At 45.1% G+C, this 21,156-nt stretch overlaps 1 protein-coding gene across 1 annotated transcript in view; it reads right to left on the bottom strand.

Annotated features, from left to right (window-relative positions):
• Positions 1-21,156, bottom strand: part of LOC101394861 (xanthine dehydrogenase/oxidase) — a 61,760-nt gene that overhangs the window by 8,073 nt on the left and 32,531 nt on the right. The window contains exons 14-29 of the mRNA XM_087436957.1: positions 21,064-21,147; positions 19,436-19,605; positions 17,175-17,298; positions 15,342-15,461; positions 14,372-14,468; positions 13,364-13,488; positions 12,450-12,583; positions 11,940-12,027; positions 10,632-10,718; positions 6,813-7,004; positions 6,477-6,622; positions 5,588-5,669; positions 4,918-5,013; positions 4,142-4,270; positions 3,419-3,493; positions 1,182-1,234 (exon numbers count right to left, since the gene is read on the bottom strand). Of these exons, the coding sequence (XP_087293083.1) occupies positions 1,182-1,234; positions 3,419-3,493; positions 4,142-4,270; positions 4,918-5,013; positions 5,588-5,669; positions 6,477-6,622; positions 6,813-7,004; positions 10,632-10,718; positions 11,940-12,027; positions 12,450-12,583; positions 13,364-13,488; positions 14,372-14,468; positions 15,342-15,461; positions 17,175-17,298; positions 19,436-19,605; positions 21,064-21,147 (1,802 nt within the window). The remainder of the gene's footprint in view (positions 1-1,181; positions 1,235-3,418; positions 3,494-4,141; positions 4,271-4,917; positions 5,014-5,587; positions 5,670-6,476; positions 6,623-6,812; positions 7,005-10,631; positions 10,719-11,939; positions 12,028-12,449; positions 12,584-13,363; positions 13,489-14,371; positions 14,469-15,341; positions 15,462-17,174; positions 17,299-19,435; positions 19,606-21,063; positions 21,148-21,156) is intronic.

Below are 21,156 nucleotides of genomic sequence, written 5' to 3'. Positions count from 1 at the left end.
ACCCAGAGTTTATAGTACTCTGTATCTATGTTATTCTACACATTACATAGAAATAATGTGAGCTGACGTGATCAGAATCTGCATGAAAACAAAACCAACATAGGGCTGAGGGAAAAGCCTTCTCCCAGGAGAAACCATTACTTTCTTTGACCTCTGACTTCACCATCTTCATCTGGGCGTTTCCTTATATAACGCCAGTTTCATTAACTCCAAAAATGAAATAGGAACTTATGAGAAAGTCTCACTAGTTTGTGTCTGTGTAAGTCAAATATTACATAACTCAGGGACCACTGGCAAAACGTTACTTTGCCTAATACATACATATATGTACTTATGTATAAGACATATACATAGTATACATAAAATGTATATGTAAATGTTATGTAAAATATACATAAAATGTACAACGTATGTATATTATATATATGTTCATACATTCACACAAGACTTTTTAAAGCAAACATTAAACTATTTTCCAAATCCATTGGTCTGTGAGAGAAAAGGTCTTAGTTAACTTTCCCAGAGAAAGCTAAAACTTTATGGCTGACAGTAAATATGATCATATCTTTTTTTGATACATAGCTTCTAAATCAGATGGGCAGGGTCTCTAGCTCTACATGCTGCTACTGAATTTTAAAGTTGCAGAAGATGTGTGCTCTTTTCTAACTCTCACTTTAAGTTCCACTGAATTCTGCATTTTGTAACAAGATCACGTGCTCTAAATCCTCCTCTCATTCTTTTGAAGGAAAGCCTCCGTAAAGAAATCCGATGCATAGTACAAAGTAACACACATGGGAAACTCAGAACACCGGATCCCCTGGTTCTTACAGGAGAACGCTGAGGGAGGAATGGTTGGTAATTGTCCCACTATGTCATAAACGAGGAAACAGGCTCAGAGAACCACTGATTCCCCAAGCGGAACAGCGCACTTTAAGACCAGAACTAAAACGCAGATCTTCTGATACGGCAGCACGTGCTTTTGCCTCCTCGGCACATCGTTTGGTAATCGCATGTATTTTAGAGCATCTTTAAATTGAAATTAGCGGACGTCCATTGAAGAGGTAAGAGTTTTGGTGGAACTGTTCTCTCCTGACCAAAGGCACACAGAATTCAGTGCTGGAGGAGACAGAGGTTAGGATGACAACATATTGTGAGATGGGCGAGACCAGCACCATACTTACTTATAAAACCCAGTAGCGGACAAGCTCACTGCATCCTGGTAAGCAGCTATGACCTAAGGAGAGGACATGGCCATCAGGAAGGGGTAAGCATGGTTTCCAGAAACCCAGCACTAAGCTTTCATGAGCTCGTCCTCCTCTTCTGGAAGCCAATCAACTCCTTCCACTAGTGACTCACTTCCACACCTTACCTCGAATCCTCACTTCCACCCCCTGCACTAGGTCCTCGTCATCTGAAGCCTAGAGGACTACGGTAGCCTCTAACTGGTCTTCCTGCCTCAAGTCGCCTCCCCACCCTGCCGTGTAGCCCAGAGCAGCCAGAGTAAAACACCTTAACATAACACACAGCCTATGTCACTCCCCTACTCTACAGCTTTCAATGACTCCCCATCGCCTATAGACCAAATGCCTGACATTAAGGACCCTGGTCTTCTCTCTGGCTTTATGTAGCACACACACCATTGCTACTCCACCCAAACCTGAGTGTTAACTCTCTGCCAACCCTTCCATGTCCCCACACCTCTGCACCTTCATTCATGCGGTTCCTCTGCTATATCTGTCCAAATCCTTTTCCTCCCTCAACAACCAGCTCACACTTGCCTCTCCAATCGCCTCTCCCCAGTGATCACTTCCTACTCTGGCCTTATAACAGCAACTCTCTATATTGATCATTTGATACTTAGCCTGTTAACCTTGTGTTTTTGTTTATACCTTCCTGTTAATAAAGCTATCTGTCTATCTATCCATTCATTCTATCTCTTTAACTACATTAATAAGTTTTTTTGGTATCCCCAGCGCTAGCACAACACTAAGATTTAATTTGTAGTTGATATAATTTGCATCATGATCATTGTCAACTACGAACCTCTTTACCATGTGCCAGATGCTACTGAGTACTTCGCATGCATTATCTTGTTTAATACTCAACACAACCCTATAAGATCAGTATTATAATTATCTTCACTTTACAGATGAGAAAACTAAGGCTTAGATAAAGAATTTCTCTAGGATCCTTACCATACATATATGGTACCAAATATGTACATATATAGTGGTGGTGGTAATAAAGGCTTGTTCTTCAGTGGGGTACAGACACTGAAGAGATTTGATGCCTGTCATCTCCTGATCACACCTTTTTGATAATGGCCTATATTGGGGTTATCTCCTTACAAGGAACACTGGACTACATGGCCAGTCATTGAGGACAAAGCTCAGGTCAACAGCTTGTAAAGGCTTGATTTGTAAAGCTCAGCTCAACAGATTGTAACGTTGTTGAAAACATTAACGTTGCCTGACAAATCCATGCTAAAATCCAAACTACCAAAACTAATCGACGGTCATGTGGTATTTATGTGGGTGGTATCCATGAGTGTGGGAAGGGAAGTAGAGGTCATGTGAGTCCTAGTGAGATGGGTGGGTCTGAGAGAAATAGTTTATCTTCCTTGAATATATTAAGGGAGACTTGTACTATCTGAGCTGGGTTGTATGTAGGCACATTTTATGTGTTACTGTTGTGCCCAGTTCTCCTATTCCAACACCAGGGAATGGTGAAGCAGGGCTGCCATGGATATTTCTGCTTGTTGGAGGAGCAGAAGCCTCCCACCTGAGAGATGCTTCCTTGCAGCATCCCTCTGAGGGTTTCTGACAGGCAGGCCTCCAAACCAGAAATCAGAGAACTGGGCTTGTTCTTGCTGCGTATGATGCTTGTTCTGTCACTCCTAAAATCACAGGCATGACACAACTCTCGGGCCATGTCTTTCCCCTGCCCCCTCACAGATGGAATCTCAGTGGACCCAGACTCCGGAGCCGGGGAGGGGGAGATGCTGCTGGGGCAGGCCTCTGAGTGAAGGAAGTTTGAAGAAAACCAGGCTCATCAAGACTGCGGCCGAGTGGGGTGTGGGACCAGGTCGAGTGAGCCAAGACTTTACAGGGAGGCATGTCCAGCAGTCACCCCCATCTTCTCTGGCTCAGAGCAGCCAAAGCCCTATTCCTACAGGGTTGTCAAGATCCTGGATCAAAAATATTCCTCAAGTGTCTTCCCTCAACTATGAAAACTGCAGAGAAAGGGGCCCAGCGAGGTTGAGCATTTCCTGGGCTTGTGAAATTACACAGACCACCTCAGCTTCTCTTTGCCTGAGTGACTAGATCATGACCTCCTATTCCTGCTGGGGTCGGGACAGAGGCTCTGCACTTAATTCCCCTCTCATTTGCAAATGCGACTTGGATGAACTCAGACTTACCCAGTCTTCCCAGGAGCCGCTAGGATTCTTTCTCTTGAAGGGTTCCAGCCTTTTCAGGATGGTCTGACAAGCTTTCTAGAGAACACATCCACCACACACCAGACACATCAATCCTCTGCATCCCCACACAGGCAAAGGCCACTTCCTACTAATGCTGCACCCAAGGTCCCACTTTAACAGCCTTGCCACCCTCTCAGGGACGACTGGGGCCAGAGTGGAAGCTAGAGGACCCTGCCAAACGGGCAAGCACTGACCTTTGCTTGGAGAGCACTTCCTGACCTAGTTCTCAGGCTGACAGAGGGTGAAATGTTTGAGAGGTCCCTAAGGAGGTACTTCTCCCATCAAACTCCTTCATTTGATTACATCTCCCATGTGGGAGGAGAAGCAGGTGGGTCTTAACTGGCCGACCCCACAGTCGAATTCCAATTTCAGTCCATTGTCTTGCGGCCAGTTCTAACAGCAGGGAGTATGTCTTCCCAGAACCCCTTGTGTTCCCTCCAACTCTCCTCCCCATGCTACCCTCATCCTTCCTGACTTGCATGGAAGCAATTACAGTTCTTGGGACTCTCTTTTAGCTTGGCGTTTTCCTCCTGGATAAGAGAGCCACAAGCATGGCCACAGCCAAAGAGCCTGCAAGGGTCATTCCAGCTCCCACCCGGGGGACACTCCAGGCCCAAAGCCTCGGGCTGGCCCTCAGCTCTGCCGGCTCCCGAGGCTCCTTACGTAGACGGCCTGTCCGTTGAGGTCAGTGCTGACGGAGGCAGCCGTGGGAGAGGTGTTGGGCACGGTATTAGTGCTCGTCTCACTGATGTAAATCTTAGAGGTGGGGATTTTCAGAGCTCTGCTGGCCACCTGCCAAGAGAGACGACATCACTCTCTAGGGAAGGGGTTAGCACGCGGCTTGGCCACCTTCTCCCAAGGCAGGATTCAGGTTCACTGCTACAGGCAAGAAAATAATTTTGTCAAATATAATTCTACTGAGCCTGGCATGTTCTCACGTGTCTGAATTTGAAGCAGTAATTTATGGAGTGGTTTCAATGGATAAAAAATTCCAAGAACCTAATGTTGACTAACAGTGCCTTTTTAAGCTAACCTTGGCTGTTCTAAAAAATCCAGTTGGCCAGTCCCATGAGCCAAGCAGGTGTGCCGACTCTAATCCAGCCACATCCTCCCAGCTCCACTGTAAAGAGTCTTGTGTGTGCAGAACTGGCTACGTTTATGCACACAACACACCCACCTGACACACACAGTCACAGAGCCCTAGAATGTTGTGATCTCAGAGATCACCTGGCCAACCCCTTTCCACAGATGAGGAAACTGAGGCCAAGAGAGGGAGAAGACTTGCCCACGGTGACATGTAAATGAGCAACAGGGCCAAGGCCAGCGCCTAGGCCTGCTTTTGCTTCTGGTGTGTCCCACTGCTCAGTCTCACACAGCATCTGCCCTCACACAGACACCACAGTGCCAGAGAGGACTCCCACAGCCTCCCGGCTGCTCACCTGGACCACCTTGGTGTGAAGGCCTTGGCCCATCTCAGTGCCCCCATGGGTCAGCAGCACAGAGCCATCTGTGTACACATGAATCAGGGCTCCTGCCTAAGGGAACGGAAGGATGCCAGACACAAAATTCGGTAAATCCGAACTCAGCTTAGGGCTAGGGACCTAGTCCAGCAAAGGTGCTAGAGCCTAGGGAAAAAAAAAAAAAAAACCCAGCAGCAACATTTTGGATATAAACCCAAGACAGAAATTAGAGCAGTATAAATCTCATGATTTAATTATATAGCCCTTCAGGAGTTTGCAAAATTTTTTCATATCTCTCTCTCTCTCTTTCTCCCATCCTCCTAGGGAGGTAGGTCAAATATCTTTGTCCTCACTCTGTAGATGAAGAACTACGATCAGAAAGGCAGAGTAACTGCCCTTAGCCCTACAGTCAGGAGGAGTAAGAACTAGAAGTTGACCCCAGATCTCTGAGTCTCATGCTGCTCTCACTGTCCCACGACATATGGGGCAAATGGGGGTATGCAAGTTCAACTTTCATTTTAACAACAAAGAGCTCCTCTAGTCAGCTCTGTTACCAGTGACCATGGGTTTTACTTTGCAATACTGCAAACAGAGGGGAAAACAGAGCCCCAGTCTGGCAGAGAGGGACAAAATCATACAAAGCAATTACCTGATTCAGAAAATTAACTGAGAAGTGTGTTCCAAATTTGGTAGGAACTATGGATAATCCTCTCTTTTTCCAACAATTCTCCCTAGAGAAAAAGGAACATTCTCATAGGATGTTCTCGACCATATTTATGTTCAATTGGACATATTTTCAGTCAACAACTTTGTAAAATTGGAACAAGGCATCCTTGGAGCTGCCCATATAGCCATTGTCATAACTGAGTTCTGCCCCAGTTACGGAGACAAAGTGAGAAGGGCGGGAATTTGGGTTCTGGGTCCTTCAGTGCAGCTGGAGCAGGGCCCACCCTTGAGAGAATCAGCTTTAAAGTATCATCACTCTTCTTCCTTGAGTGGAATTCGGACTGGGTCAGAGTGCCCTGGTGACCTTAGACTGTGATCATTTCAGGGAGGAACTGTGGCTCACTGATGAGAATGATGCGTTTTGTATTTGGTTTTCCGAGTGACTCAGGGAGGAAGACGGAGCCAGTATAATTATGCCCACTTTATAAATGATAAAACTGAGGCCCAGGCAGATGGAGTGACTGCCAAGATCACGTTTATAGATTAATATCAGAGGCAGGTGCATAACTGTGGTGTTCTTAGTCCTGGGCTGGTGTTCTCTAGAACACGGTGTGCTCAGAAGGCAGACAAATGTGTAAAGATGAACCACACTGATGGGCTATGACACCGAGTGTTGTGAGCCCACCTGCCCCCAGGCTGAAGATCATTTCAGGATCTTAAAGAGATGGCTATGAACGAGCTGGCAAACTCAGCAGCTTCATACATTATCCATTAAGCTATCAGCATCATATTTTGAGTTCAGCAAAAAGGCTATAGAATATGAAACCCCAGACAGCACCAGAACGTCAGACTCCTCCTCTCTTGGTGCTTACTTGTTGAACTTGGCAATCTCCCTCCTCCGGGCGTGATACTGAGAGCTTGCTAGGCATTCATCCCAGCACCTGGTCAAGGTGAACTCCTCAAGCTTCTGGTTGAAATGTGTCAAGTCCCCTTCTTTGTACATGTTCTTCCTCCGCACCTTCCCAAGGAGAGAGACACTGAGGCTTTGTCAAGAGACAAGGGGGGCACAACCCAAAGTCAACCTTCCAGCCCCTTCAGCAGCACCTGCCCATCCTCTACCCCCAGTGGAGATGCCCAAGATACAAAGCCACTGTCCCCTCAAAGTAGGCTAACCCACTCTGACTTGTGCCACCAAATTCCCAGCTTACCTCCTCTGCAGGCAGCCCACAGGTCACTGCAACTTCACTCATCCAATGCTCGGCAATGAGCATCCCCTGGGGGCCCCCAAAGCCCCGGAAGGCCGTGTTGGAGGGCAGGTTGGTCTTGCACAGTCGGCCGGTGCCTCGGATGTTGGGTATTTTGTAGCAATTGTCCATGTGGAATACAGCATGTTCCATTACCTGAAGCCAAGGAGAGAAATGGGAGAGAAGAGTGCGTTGACTTCATTGGCTCCTCAAAAAGGGATTTCGATGGCTGCACCCATCCCAGCCTTTCCAGGCCCCACTGTGAACTGCTCTTGCTCAGGCCCTAATTATTTCTTCCCTGCGATATTGCAACAGCCTCCTTACTGCACTCCTGGCCTTCAGTGCCTCCTCCCTCCAATCTATGTCTCATACTAAAATATAAGGTCATATCAGCTCAAGCACTTGCTTATAAATGGCACTTATTACCTCCAAAGTAAAGTCCATGTATCTTTAAGCATGGAATTCAAGACACTTGATGACCTTTCCCTGATATATTTTTTTATCCTCTTTTCTGACTGCATGTTACCCTCACCTGTAATGCCCCTCCTCACCTTACCCACCTACTAAAATCCTCATTCACCAACTCCACGGGGAAGCCCTCCCAGATCCTCTAGTTGGAACTGATCACTAGCCTCTTTAAAAAAATAGATGATTTTATTAATTAATTTTAAATTAGCTTTTATTCCCATTAAAGTTGTACTGCAAATAGCTTAGAGTCAAATATTTCCACAAGTCATGTTATGCAAAACAGCCGTCCCCTCTACTTTCCTTCCTTCTGCTCCCCAGAGGCAACCACTTATTCTTTATCAGCTGTTCACATTAGTAATCTCCACATCTCTAAATAATGTGTTTATATTGCCACTTCTTGTCTTTTTCAGTTTTAGACTTTTATATTGTTTTCTGATTATGGAAAAGGAGAATTTAGTTCCTACCTAACCCCCTTTTCCTGCATACACACCAGCTTCCTATCTCCCGTATAGTTATATTTTGATCTGATCAATAGTCAGGTTAATATGATAGTTCTGTAAACATTACTTACAGCTGAACCATGTAGTGATACTGTCATTACTTCTCTCTCTCTTGATAACATTTTCCCCTCTGGAGTTAATATTGTCTTCTTTTTTCATTTGCTTAGTTTTCTGTGCACTTATTACTAAGTCAACTTAAAGATTTCCCCAGTTCTAAAAATCTGCTCTCAATATGTTCAAACTCATTAGATTTTCTATCAGTTTCACCTTTTTGAAGAAATCATTCCTGAAGCCTTCTGGCCTACTCCAATTTAAACCGGCTTCCACTAGGCCTGCCGTTCCGCTGTTCCCTTGGGACTTTGCCCTCACACGCATCCCAGGGATTCCCTTTGCCTCTCTCCATATTGAATCTCCTATTCCCGGATCCTGTGTCTTCCTCTTTCTTAGTTCTACACCCTCATTTTGCTGGAGTACATCCTTCAATATCTTCTCAAAAAAGGGTATATAGACAGGAACGTTTTTGAGAACTTGCACATCTGAAATGTCTTTAACCCTTAATTGATGATTTGACTGCATATAGAATTCTAGGTTGGAAATAAGTTTCCCAGTTTCCCACAGCATTTTGAAGATATTTTACTAGTGCATTCTAGCTCCCCAGTATTGAGAACTCCAATCAATGCCTTTCCAATTCTTGGAATGAGTTCTGCTTTTTTCCTCCCTGAAAATTGTAAAATCTTCTTTGTTTCCAGGTTTCTAAAATTTCACAATGATGTAAATTAGCATAGGTTCATTTTCCTTCATTGTGCTGGTTCCTGGAATGGCTCTTTTAATCTCAAAATGTGTGCCTATCAGTTCTGGGGAATTTCTTGAATTACTTCTTGATAGTTTTCTCCTCTATCTTTTTTCCATTCTTTCTTTCTGAAACTTCTATTCTTTGGATCTCCTGGACGGGACCTCAAATTTTCTTGTATTTTCTGTCCTATTTTTCCACATTGTTTCCTTTTTTGGAGGAGAGCTCCTCAAGTTTCTTTCAACTCTTCTGCTTTCACAGTTTTAATTCACAGAGTTCATTTTTATTTTCCAACTGTTGCATTTTTATGGCATGCTGTTCTTTCTCTAAGGTGTAATAACTCACCTCTCTGATGAGATAAATGGTAGCTTCTATTTGTGTTTCATCCTGGTTTTAGTTTATTTCCCACAGGTTTCTTTTTGTGTCTCTGATTATTTTGGTCTTAGTCATCCTAGATGGTTTCTGTATGTCTCAATTAATTCCATTTCTGTTTCCCTTAGCACTTTGTCAACTTGTACTTCTATTTCATTTTGTCTTTTATTATCTGTCTCCCCCACCATACTGTGAACTTCTTGAGGACAGAAACAATGCCATGTTCTTCCTTATGTTGCCACCCTAGGCTCCCGATAAATATTTGCTGGATTGAATTAAAAAGCTTGTAAGATCTTTGGGGACAAGTACTGTATCTTTTTCAACCTGACTTTTCCTACAGCACCAAGAAGCAAGTGTTATAAATGGTGAGAATACTAGAAGTGTTTCCTTTTTTGAAAAGTTTTTACCTGAGATCTGCAGTGTGAAGTTTCCTAATTGAGCCAATCAGACAGCCCCTGGCAGAGAGGAGCAGCACCCCTAGTGGGGACAATGGGAACTTCTACTTGTCCTGAAATGTTTGATTTTTCAACAAGAATTTACACATATGTAATTAGTATGGTTATAAAATCAAAATTTAAAAAACTCTAAAAGTAGTACCACCAAGGTAATCTTGTTAATTTTCAAAATTGACAAAAATATAGGCCTACACAAGACTCATACGAGAATGTTCAAAGCAGATTATCCATAAAAGCTAAAAACTGGAAACAACTCAAATGTCCACCAAGTGGTGAATGGAAAAGAAAATACAGTCTATCCATACAATGGGATATTCTTCATTAATAAAAAGGAATGAAGAACTATACATGCTCTAACATGGATGAACCTCAAAAACAGGATTCTGAGAGAAAAAAGGCAGACACAAAAGACTACATAGCGTATGATTCTGTTTATATGAACAGACCACACAAAAGGAAAACCTATAAAGACAGAAAGTAGATTTGAGTTTGTCTGGGCCTGGAGGGCGGGAACAGAGTGACTACAAATGGGCACAAGAGATCATTTTGGGTGATGGAAACATTCAAAAACTGGATTGTGATAACGGTTGCATGACTCTGAATTTACAAAAACCATTAAGTTATATGTCTCGATGGGTGAACTTTATGGTATGTAAACTATATTTCAATGAAATTGTTAAAAATAAAAAAGTAATTCAACTCCTCAACTCAAATTTTAAATAAGGTGTAATGTAGAAACGTGTAATGTAGAAAATGACAGTGTATGTCCATCTTAATCTCATCTGATCACTATTTGGTATATGTTCTTCCACACATTTTCCCTGCGTATCATTGTATATATATGTATATATAAAATTAACATTACATACACACACATACAATATCACTATACTGTACATAAAGTTTTGTAACTAACTTTGCTTGCTTGGCAAAATATCTTGAATAAGAAGGATGAGTTTCTAATCAGAAAAGTAATAGGATCATCTCTGTGCTGCAGAAGTAATAGGATCATCTTTGTGCTTCAACCAAGGATGGAGAACCATCCTAACCAACCATAAAGGCAGGGACCATATAGGAGACTACTGCAGCAATAACAGGCAAGAACTGAGGCAGACTGTGCTTGCATGTGTGAACAGGTTGTGGGGCGTGCCTTTGACCTCCCGGTCACCCCCGGGATGCAGATGTGGGTACTTCTTACACACTCAGAGAGATCCATGGTGTTCCCAGCATTGCTGTAGTGATCCACCTCCAGAGCCACAATCTTCCCAGTCTTCATGAAGCCAACCTGCCAAAAAGGAGAGTGATTTCTCCACAGTCCCCTTGCTGTCTATCTCTAATCATTTCCTCCCATCTACGCTACCTGGAGGAAACGGAAAGAACAAGACATCACACCATGAAAACAAGGTGAACTTAACGGGTGAAGAGGAGAGGAACCAACATCTCCCCAGTGACGCACACCTGGCTCCTCACCTCTGGACACCTTCTCCCCAGACTCCTCCTTCTCTCTACCTACTCCCGGCTTCTGGCTCTACTGGAGGGAGTGAGGAGGGAGAAAAGAGGATGTTGGCATTGAAAGGGTGGGAGTGGGGTGGTGCTGAGAAGAGAAAGTAGGAAAGATGCCGGAGAGTTCCCTCACAGCTTGGCCAGCAAACAATAAAAGTTACACTTTGCACGAGCATGAATGTGCTTTCACTTCCCTGACCTTATGTAACCATCAAAACAAATCCTACAGGCCATTTTGTAAGGGAGGAAACGGATCCCAAAAGACCAAGTTACTTTATTCAAGCCCACTAAAATTGGGGAGTGGGAGAAATACAATCACTTTTAGGGAGTTAAATTATGAAACAAAGTCAGAGGAGGTCAAAGGGGAAATGCTCAAAGCCAGCTCATGGGGAGAGAGGGCTCCCAGGTTTACAGAGCTAGATGGGACCTGTAAGGTTATACTAGCATGTAGAGAGAAGGGTACATGGTCAGAACAGGAACTGGTCATCCATAAAAGCCCAGAAAAAGGACTATCCCACAGGGAAATGGGGCAGTGCCCAGCCGCACATTGTCTGGCAGGGCAGATGCCCACGCTAACAATGAGTGCCAGTCCAGGCCCATGGGAAGTATCACTTCTCGTTGTAAATTACTAAGTGGTCATTCTGAGTTTTACATCAGGTTGTGAACACATTAACATTAGGCCATGCTGCAGGATGGATTTGCCCCGGGTCTACTGACAAGTCATGTTTCTGAACCTGAGCGGACAAAGACCCCTCAAATTCACAAAAGTCGTGAACACCACCCTGTGGCATTGCTTGGGAGATGGCCCACCAGCTTTCCCCAGCATCACCCCTCTAGGTGCTGTTGGCTGATTTGAATTTCTCTCATTGCTAGTTCTTCTTTGAACTTCTACAGATAGTCATGGAAAAGGTCAGAGCACATCCCAGAATCCCTGGATCTTCATCCCCAGGTTTCCCAACGAGATGGCACTGCCCGCCTGGGCACAGCCCCCAACATTGAGAACCTTGTATCTGGCCAAGAAAGGATGTCTGCCGCCGGTTATCAGCATGTCCTCGTCACGATCCAGCATGCAGCGCACAGGGCAGCCGGTCCTGAGGGAGGCAGCAGAGGGTGAGAAACCTGGGAGTCTCTAGGACGGCCCAGCCCTGTGATTCTCAGGGAGGAGAACAGCAAGGAAACCTTCTCTTCCCACCTGGCACAGGGCGCAGACCCGCACTGGGCTGCCTCACTGTCGAGGCCCTGCGCTGTACCAGGTGAGGAGCATGAGGAGGTGAGGTGTGTCCTTGTGCTTGGGGCCCTCACAGCCAGGTCGGGAAGATAAGACACGGACATGTGCATTGGGACATAAAGAACCAGGCGAGGTTTCCCTCACCCCTATGCCCAAGAGTTCCAAACACAGAGAGCTGTGGATATACAAAGCAAGGGGAATCTAATTCCCAAAGGGGGAAACCAGAAAGTCTTCCTGGAAGAGGCAACCTTATTCTTCTTCCCAGAGTCCACTGGGATAACTCACTTGTATGCAGCCAGGGCCACTGCCGTGGACACCAAGGTGCTCCGGGTCTCCTTCCCTCCAAAGCCTCCTCCCAGTCGCTTCACTCGGACCAAAATTCGATTTGCTGGAACCCCCAACATGTTTGCAACAAAGGACTGGGGGCAAAATAAAAATCACTTGCACTGAATGCACCATCTGGACTGACTTCAGGCCTGACCCAGAGCCTGCCTAATATGCACAGGCCTAATTACTGCTGTGAGTTCTGAAATCCCTTGATTTGATGATCCCCCTCTCCTCCCAGTGCAGCCCTTGGGTAGTGGTGCTGGGGTCTGGCACCCAGCAGTCACTGCAGACTGAATTCAGACACTTGTTTTAACCAGAGGGGCAAGCAGCTGGTCACAGCATACTTTCAGAGCCAAAACTCATTCCATCTGACCGGGAGCTGGTGGGTCATGAGAGCAGGACAGTTACCAAAAATGCTGGCTACCACTGTCACATCACAGGCAATAGAGAGACGGGGGATGTTTCTGCTGCAGAAATTTATTTGAGCTGCTGCAGATAATTTAATGGTCGCTGTGGCTGTTGCTCAGCCCAACCCCTTCATTTTACAGACGGGGAGACTGAGGCCAGATATGATTTAACCAATGCCATGTAGCACTGGAATGATAACAGCTAACACTTACTAGGCTCTATACAAATAATATAATCATTATAACAACCCCTCCAAGCCCCATTGTATAGATGAGAGAGTTTATGTAATAAGCTCAGTGACACCAGCCTGTTGGTGACAGAGTCTGGCTGCAGGACCACTACCCCCAAACCTCCTTCTGGACCAGCACAGGTCTCCCTCTTCACATTCCCACAATGCCACTCTTGGTCTCCCGGGAACTCTGAAGTCCACCCCAGGCCCCTGAGCTGACCCACAGGACACCTACTTGGGTCTTCATGGGGTTCTGTGTAGACGCAAAGAGCTCCATCTCCCCTGCCTCGCCTTTTGGGACAGCAATGGTGCAGTGAGACTCCAAGTAGAAGTGCTGTTGGCCGCCAATGTGCAACTCTCCTGGGGAAGCAATAAGACTCCCACAGTGAGCCCCAGGTCACGGAGGGGGTGAGTTTGCTTAAGGAGAGAGTGTACTTGTCAAGTGCCCCATACAGGAATCAATTGTTCATAGGTAGCTTCTAGGTTCCCCAGCTAGGGGTGGAAAAGGGTCTCAAAGTCTTACCCATCTGGGAGCTGAACCCCCACTCCAACAAAGAAACTAGAATGACATTGCAATGCATCAGGCATGAAGCTCTCTTCTCATTGCAGCCAGTGGAAATTGAAGATTTTAAAACTATAGTTGTAAAATATTGGAAAAGGTAAAGAATTAACAGATGTGATTGAAGAGCTGAAAATGTCTTCCAGAACTGAAGCTATCAGGCCTATTAGAGAATTGACTTTCTAGTGACTTAGTGATGCACAATAGCCAAAGTAGAAAACAATTCGAAAAGGAGTCTGAGCAGCAGCCTTGCCCTGGGTGAGAACAATGGACGTATTTTCACAGTGTGGGGGGTGGGGGAGAAGGGGAAGGGAGCGGGGAGCACTAGCCCTAAGGGCCACGGGGTGGGCCAGGGGTCTGTGTGGTTAGAGGCCCAGCAGACCCAAAGGCGGCCAGGCATCTGTGACAGTTATCTTCCCTAGACAGTCTTCCAAATCTGACACACTATCATCTCTCTAGAATCACTTAGACATATCCAGCCTAGAGTCAGGAGAGTGGAGATTAAGGTGACCGAAATTCTTTCCCAGCCAACTGTCTACTGTTTTGTTACAAACATCAGAGGAGCTCTTCTGTTAGGAAGTGATAGGAAATCACTTCTCTGCCCCAGGACTCAAGTTATAGCTCTTGAATCTCATTCAAAAACCAGGGCCGCCCAATCCCCACTGCTGCATGGTGCAGCTGTACCTGAAACAATGTTATCTGCTTCTGAAAAGCCCTTCTTGAGGTCTCCATTCTCAATCTTCACCTCAGATCCATAAAAGGAGTTGTGTTTTATAGCATCCTGAGGGTCAGAAAGAAGCTTCAGTGACTTAGTTTTCAGGGGAAGGAAGGTGTTTTCCAACTGGGGGATGAGAAGCTCTCAGAATTGTTGCCTTTCCCTTCTCACATAGGCATCTCTATAAGCTTCTTATACAGACTTAAAGTAAGCTCATGTGCAGCCAAGGAAGTCATGTTCCTCCATCTCCTCAGATATAGACGGACAACCTTGGATCTTGAGGAAAAGCAAAGAATCCCTCAAGGAACCAACCGGAGCTGAAATTGGGAAGGAGAAGCTCCCTTTGTCCATTAGTAGACTGAGTCTAGGATCCTGATGGGGAAGCTTTCATAGGGCCACACAATCCCAGGGCTGGAAGAGATTTTAAAACCTATCTAAAAGAAGACATGGCATACATACACAATGGAATACCACTCAGCCACAAAAAACGACAAAATCGTGTCATTTGTGACAACATGGATGGACCTCGAGGGTATTATGCCAAGCGAAATAAGTCAGACAGAGAAAGACAAATACCATATGATTTCACTCATGTGTGGAAGATAAACAAACACATAGTTAAGGAGAACAGATCAGTGGTTACCAGAGAAAAAGGGGGTGAGGGGAGTGTGAAAGTGTTTGTAAGGGGGCACATATGTAGGGTGACAGATAAAAACTGGACTGTTGGTGGTGAACATGATGCAGTCTATACAGAAACTGAAATATAGTGATGTACACCTGAAATTTACACAATATTCTAAGCCAATATGACCTCACTAAAATAATTAAAAAAAAAACCTATCTAGTCAAATCCCGTCTCTGCTCGAATCTCCTCTAGAGGATCCTAATAAAGCTGCCTTCAGGGAGCTCTCCTCTCCACAGGCAGCCCGTCCTAGTTACCTCAATTGTGATAACGGCTGGAAGTTCTTCATAGGTGATTTTCACTGCTTGAGCAGCTCTCTGTGCATGTTCTGGGGTGTCGGTGACCACAGCACCAATGATGTGCCCAACACAAGTCACCTAGAAACAGAGCCAGAGTGTGAAGAACATAACTAGACTCCTCATGAAGCAAATTATTTTGGGTTGTTCAAAAAGGCCAATGAAATCCCTGCTCCCACAATTTCCTGTTAAGGCAAATTTTAGGAATGCCCTGGGGCCTTTTCATTTCCTTATCCTACTATTTGGGGTTATGTGCTTCTTCATAAGTGTTTAGAATCAGTAGAACCGAAATAGGAGTTGGACATCTCTAGTATCAGGATGGCAAACTCGCTTCAATTCTAGGGCCAATTCTGATGACTTAGTACTGGTGGCCTGTTGAGAGGCTGCCCAGGATAGAATGTGGTGATTGATTAGTGATGTCTGTCATGAGCAGCAAAATGGGAGGTGTGGCAGCATGAAGTGTATCTGTCAACTCGAGCCTACTCCAACACCCTTGTTCTTCATGTGAAGAGACAGAGGCCCAGAAGGCAAGATCACAATTGGCTCATTACTAGACCATGACTAAATCTTAGCCCCTGATCCCAGTTTCATTTTCTTGCCACCACCCCACTCTCTTCTATCTTCCATTTCCCAGATTTATACCAAAAGCTTCTCAAAGGCAGCAATCATGTCTTATCCTTCATCTGGATGCCCAGAAGCAGTAGTTCCCAACTGCTGTTTCTTAGACTTGATGACCCATAAACCAGTTTTTTTGTTAGATTTATAGAATAATGATTATTGTTTTCTTTTCATTTAATAATTCAGTCCCTATAAAAGCTTAATGGATCTCCTTCAGAGATAATTTTCTTCCAACATCCCCCCAACAATAAACGACAGAAAAATTGTCCAACTCATCACTTTGGAATATGAGGTTTATGAGAACAGAAACCAATCCTTAGCATGCCTGTCTCTGATATTTATCTCTTCAGGACCCAATTAAGTTATTGACTTAATTGGTTAGGACAGTGGTTGTTGAACCTGGCTGATTCTCACTGACCATAATGCTAGCAATGGTCTTAGAGGCTCTTGAAGCCTGTAGAGCGATTTGTTCTTCCTTCAAATGCTCTCCTTTTGGAGTCCTTGTGTCTCATGGTTGTAGTTTTTCATTTTCTTCTTCACTTTTATATCAATAACAAGGTGAATTTGCCCTTCTGCAACACCTACCCTCCACCAATTTGCAACATTTGATCTGTATTGGAATTATAAAGTGACTGTCTGAGAACTATCCTAAAAGTATATGGATTTTTGTAGTAGCTGTCTTTCTTGGAATGTTTGGAAACTTTTGTTTTTGGCAGAAGTCCCTGTATAGTTGAAATCAATAGATGAACTTTCATATAAGTGAATTATCAATACACATCGTAGTGGTATCATGATTTCTATTCTGGCTAGTTTCTTTAATATATTTTTATTTTCTTGTAATAAAGGAGATTAATACTGTACCTGTAAGAACCTGATTGTTAGTTCAAATATAATCACCACCATTGTTTTAACGTCACTTTGGTGTGGAATCATCCTACCGTGCACGAATAGCAGCCATCGATTAAATAAACAAGTAAACATTAAGTTAAAATTGAAAGTGCTACCAGGCATGTTCCACCCTTATACTGATTGTCCTGAATACTGGCCAATTGGATGACAGCCACAAGATGTGCATATGTATCATCTTTTCAAGATTATGGATTTGAAGGAATGAGTGCAAATTTAAACTTAAATACTCATTCCACTAACTTCAAAAAAAAAAAATCCAGGACATACCTCATCCTTCGCAAAGACTGTTTCATCATTAAAAAGTCCAGTTTTGTTACTCCCAGGAATATCATCAGCAGAGAGAAAGCAAACAAACCCTGGCACCTTCTGAGCTTCTGAAGTATCGATGAACCTGTAAGAATGACATGTGTGAGGCGCCAGGCAGGAAAACCGAAGAGAAAAACCTGTCACCCGATTGGATAATCCTGTCCTCGTTTTGGTGGTTTTTCTTCCACTCTAATTCCTCCCCTCTCCACTTTCTATCCTATCCTATCCCGCAAGTGTTGATTGAATGCTTACCATGTGAGGCCACTGTGCTGAGTGCTGCGGCGGATAGGAGATGAATAGGACAGGCCCACCCACATGGACCTTATACAAGGCCCTATTCTGGTCTCCAAGTACAAGAGAACCAAGTCATAATGTGTAGCATTTACTCGGAGAGCTCCAGATAAACCCACATCACAGCTAATGCCCATCGAGAATCAGCACATGGGGGCCCTTCTGTCCCACCGATCCAATGGCCCTGGACATCATCACACAGCCAGATTTCTCTCCCCACATTCAGGGAGCTATCCCAGCCTGCTGGGGCACCCCGGCCATAAATAGGCAATTCAAACCTCAAAGGGAGACTGCCCGGAGAGTTTATCATTTCTAACAGTCTGAACTACGTACTGCTCACTCTGGCCCATGTCCCCATGGGGAAATAGGGCAGAGGCTCCTAGAGAAACGTATGGAAACCCCTCTGAAAGTACCAGCCAACTTCCAAACAGGTAACCCTCACCAGAGCCCCAGAAAGTCGTTGCCATTATCCCCATTTTACATTCGGGGAAACTCAAGCTCAGGGAAGTTAAGTAGCTTGTCCAAAGTCACCAGCCAGAGAGCAGCGTAGCTGGGATTAAGACTGAGGTTAAGTCATGAAGAATGCCCAAGTCAGGGCCGCTTCTGCTCTACACACTGCCTTCCAGGAGCGTGCAGCCGGGAAAGCCCTGATCGGTGCAGTTACTACAAAGTCCCTCCCCCACCACCCCCATCCTCCTGCATCCATTCAGATATCACTCGGATGGAGCAAAGTTGTTTGAGTGTAGACGGTGCAGGTCATGGTACTGTCAATATGGGCTCCAGACAAGGAGAAAGGCAAATGAATTTACCCTGTGGCTGGACACCATATCCTCTGAAACAAACATTTTCTTTTTCAGGGACCCAGAAAAGTTTATTTTTCTGTTAGCTTTTATCTGTGTCCAGGTCACCATTCCTGGAGCCTATCTCCAGGCGAGGAGCAGCAGCAGAGGAAAGACCAATGGTGAGATCTGATCCCTAATCCATGAAGTGGCAGGGCCCAAGGGGGGTTTCTGCTCGCTGCTCTACTCGCAGGGTGTGCGTCTGTGCCCACCAGGGAATCAAGCTCAGTCTCTGGCCTGAACATCCAGGGGCAGCGCAGCCCGGGCGCTAGTGCTGCCTGGCCTCCAGCTCCGGCTCTGCCGCTTGTGAGCTGCGTGGCCTGGGGCAAGTAACTGACCCTGCCTGTGGGGCCTCAGTTTCCTCATCTGGAACATGCAGATGAAAATGGGACCTGCCTGTAGGGTTGTCGTGAGGAATAAATGAGCCAATATATGTGAAACGCTTTAAACCAGGCTGCAGCAAATATTAAATGCCATATGAGTGTTAGGTATTATTGTCATTATAGAGATGGCAACTCTTGCCATTTGGGCTCTCAAAGTTCGACAAATAGGTACAAGCGGCTGTTCTCTGCTAGGTCCTTTGTGGACACTGATCCTCACAGCAACACCCTGTTACATATGGGGAAACTGAGAGCTGAAGCACGCAGGCCAAGGTCACGGTTGCTAAGCCCTGGGGTGGGGATTCAATCCCAGGTCTGTCAGACTCTAAGGCCGTGTTCCTCCCCCCAGCGCTGACTCCAGTTCTCCTGACATCTTGTACTGGAGTTTAGCCCAGTGTCCAAAGCGCAGATCTAGCCTGGTCCTGCTAAAGATCTTCAGCAGCCCCTCCTTGCTTGCCCAGGGCCAAGTGTAATCTCCCTGATCAGCACTTTCCTAACGGGCCCTGCCTATCTCACCAGCATCATCACCTCCCCCTCCCAGGCACCCCCGAGCCCCTACCCTCTCCTGCTCCTCTCCAGACTGGTTTTCAGATGAGTCCCCATGCTCCTCTCTAGACCGGGAGACCCTGGGGGACCCTCGTTATCTCGGCATCTCCAGTGCCTGGCAAGGTGCTCCCAGCGCCCTCCTCCCGGGTGTATTTACTACACTCACTTGATCTTGGCGTGGGCCCGGGTGCTGGTGACCAGCCGGAGGGACAGCTCATTCTCATAGCGAGGGATGTCGTCACAGTACACGGCCTCCCCAGAGGCCTGCAGGGCTGCGGCCAGGTGGGGCAGGGGCCGGCCCACCATGTCCTCCTCAGACTGACCATTGGGCACCTCCTGGAACAACACGGTCACCAGTCAGGCTGAGCTGCAGAGGACACTGTTCCCCTACAGGCCCAGGGAAGCCCTGGAGAGCTTCAGGCCAAAGCAACCTGAGGAGTGAATGGAGGAGGCAGGAGGGCACCCAGCAAAAGAAACGGAAAGGCAGATAAGACGTGACTGAGCAGGTCGTCATAGTATCACTCTACCCAGGAATAGCAACAAAAAAGAGGAATTTCCATGTCCATTCATTGGCGGCTGGGTAAGTAAATTATGCTGTGCTCATACAATGCAGTAGTATGCAACTGTGAAAATATGCTTCTGAAGAATTTTAATTAGAAGGAAAGTAAGATCACATTAAGTATAAAAACGAGACATAAAACATTATGTATTTGTGTGTGTGTGTATAATGATTTGAATTCTGTAGAAAAAATATATCGTAAATATAGTATATACATGTCAAAATATGCATAGGAAAAAATGGAAAAAAGTAAGAAATATAATAATGATTTTCCCTTGGAGGTGGGATTTTGGGTGATTTTTATTTTCTTCTTTCTACTTTTCAGTATTTTCCAAAATATTCTAAAATGTATTCATTTTATAATAAAATTCTGTTTTATGTATCTTCAAAGTAATAATAGTAATGGCTAATATTTATTGAATGTTTGCTATATGCCAGGAACTATCTAAGCTATTTACTTTTACTAACACATTTAACATCATCCTATGAAACAAGGGCCATCATTGTCCACATTTGCAGTTGGGCACAATTAACTCACCCAAGAGGCACAGAGAGGAAGTCACTGGTCCAAGGTTACAGTTGTGAATGGCGGAGTTTGGATTCAAGTCTTGGCAGTTGGGCCCAGAGTTCACATTTTGGACCACTACACTCTAGTGCAGGGGCCCACAAATTATGGCCCATGGGCCAAATCTGGCCCACTGCTTGTTTTCATATATAAAGTTTTATTGGTACATAGCCACATACATTCATGTATTGCCTCTGGCTGCTTTTGTGCTATAATGACAGAGTCAAGAAGTTGCAACAGACACTGTATGGCCCACAAAATCCAACATGTTATAGGAAAAGCTAACCCTTTACCTAGTGTCTCTCAAAAAGTTACTGTTGATAGAAAGTTGTTATTTGTTTTGTTCTGTTTACATGCTCAAGAGAACTCCTGGCTTTGCACATTAGCCCTACAGAGGCACCAGAAAAGACAAAATGGAAAAAAAAATTTTTCTTGAAGGAGTGGGTGAAGATGAGAGTAATCTCAAGAGAGAAATTTAGGTGAGCAAGGGGGAAATAGCTTCATTTATATTAATATATGATTTCCATTTTCTTCTCTGGATATTTATGCACAACAGCAAGGAGCTTTAAGCACCTACATACAATTCTAGTAGGTCATTCGCCAATGGTTAGCATCATCTGATGTGGCCTGCACGGGCCCCTGATATCAGCTGAACACCCACTGTACTCACTTGGAAGAGCTGGACGTTGGCAGGAGGGTCTTTTTGAAAGCGTAAGGTGGCGCTGGCGAAGGTGGGGTCCAGTTTACCACACTTCTGTGGAGG

The sequence above is a fragment of the Ceratotherium simum genome, chromosome 11 (assembly GCF_057802395.1).
Source record: "Ceratotherium simum simum isolate JZ-2026a chromosome 11, ASM5780239v1, whole genome shotgun sequence".
Lineage (NCBI taxonomy): Eukaryota > Metazoa > Chordata > Mammalia > Perissodactyla > Rhinocerotidae > Ceratotherium > Ceratotherium simum.
This window is presented reverse-complemented; position numbering and strand designations above follow the sequence as displayed.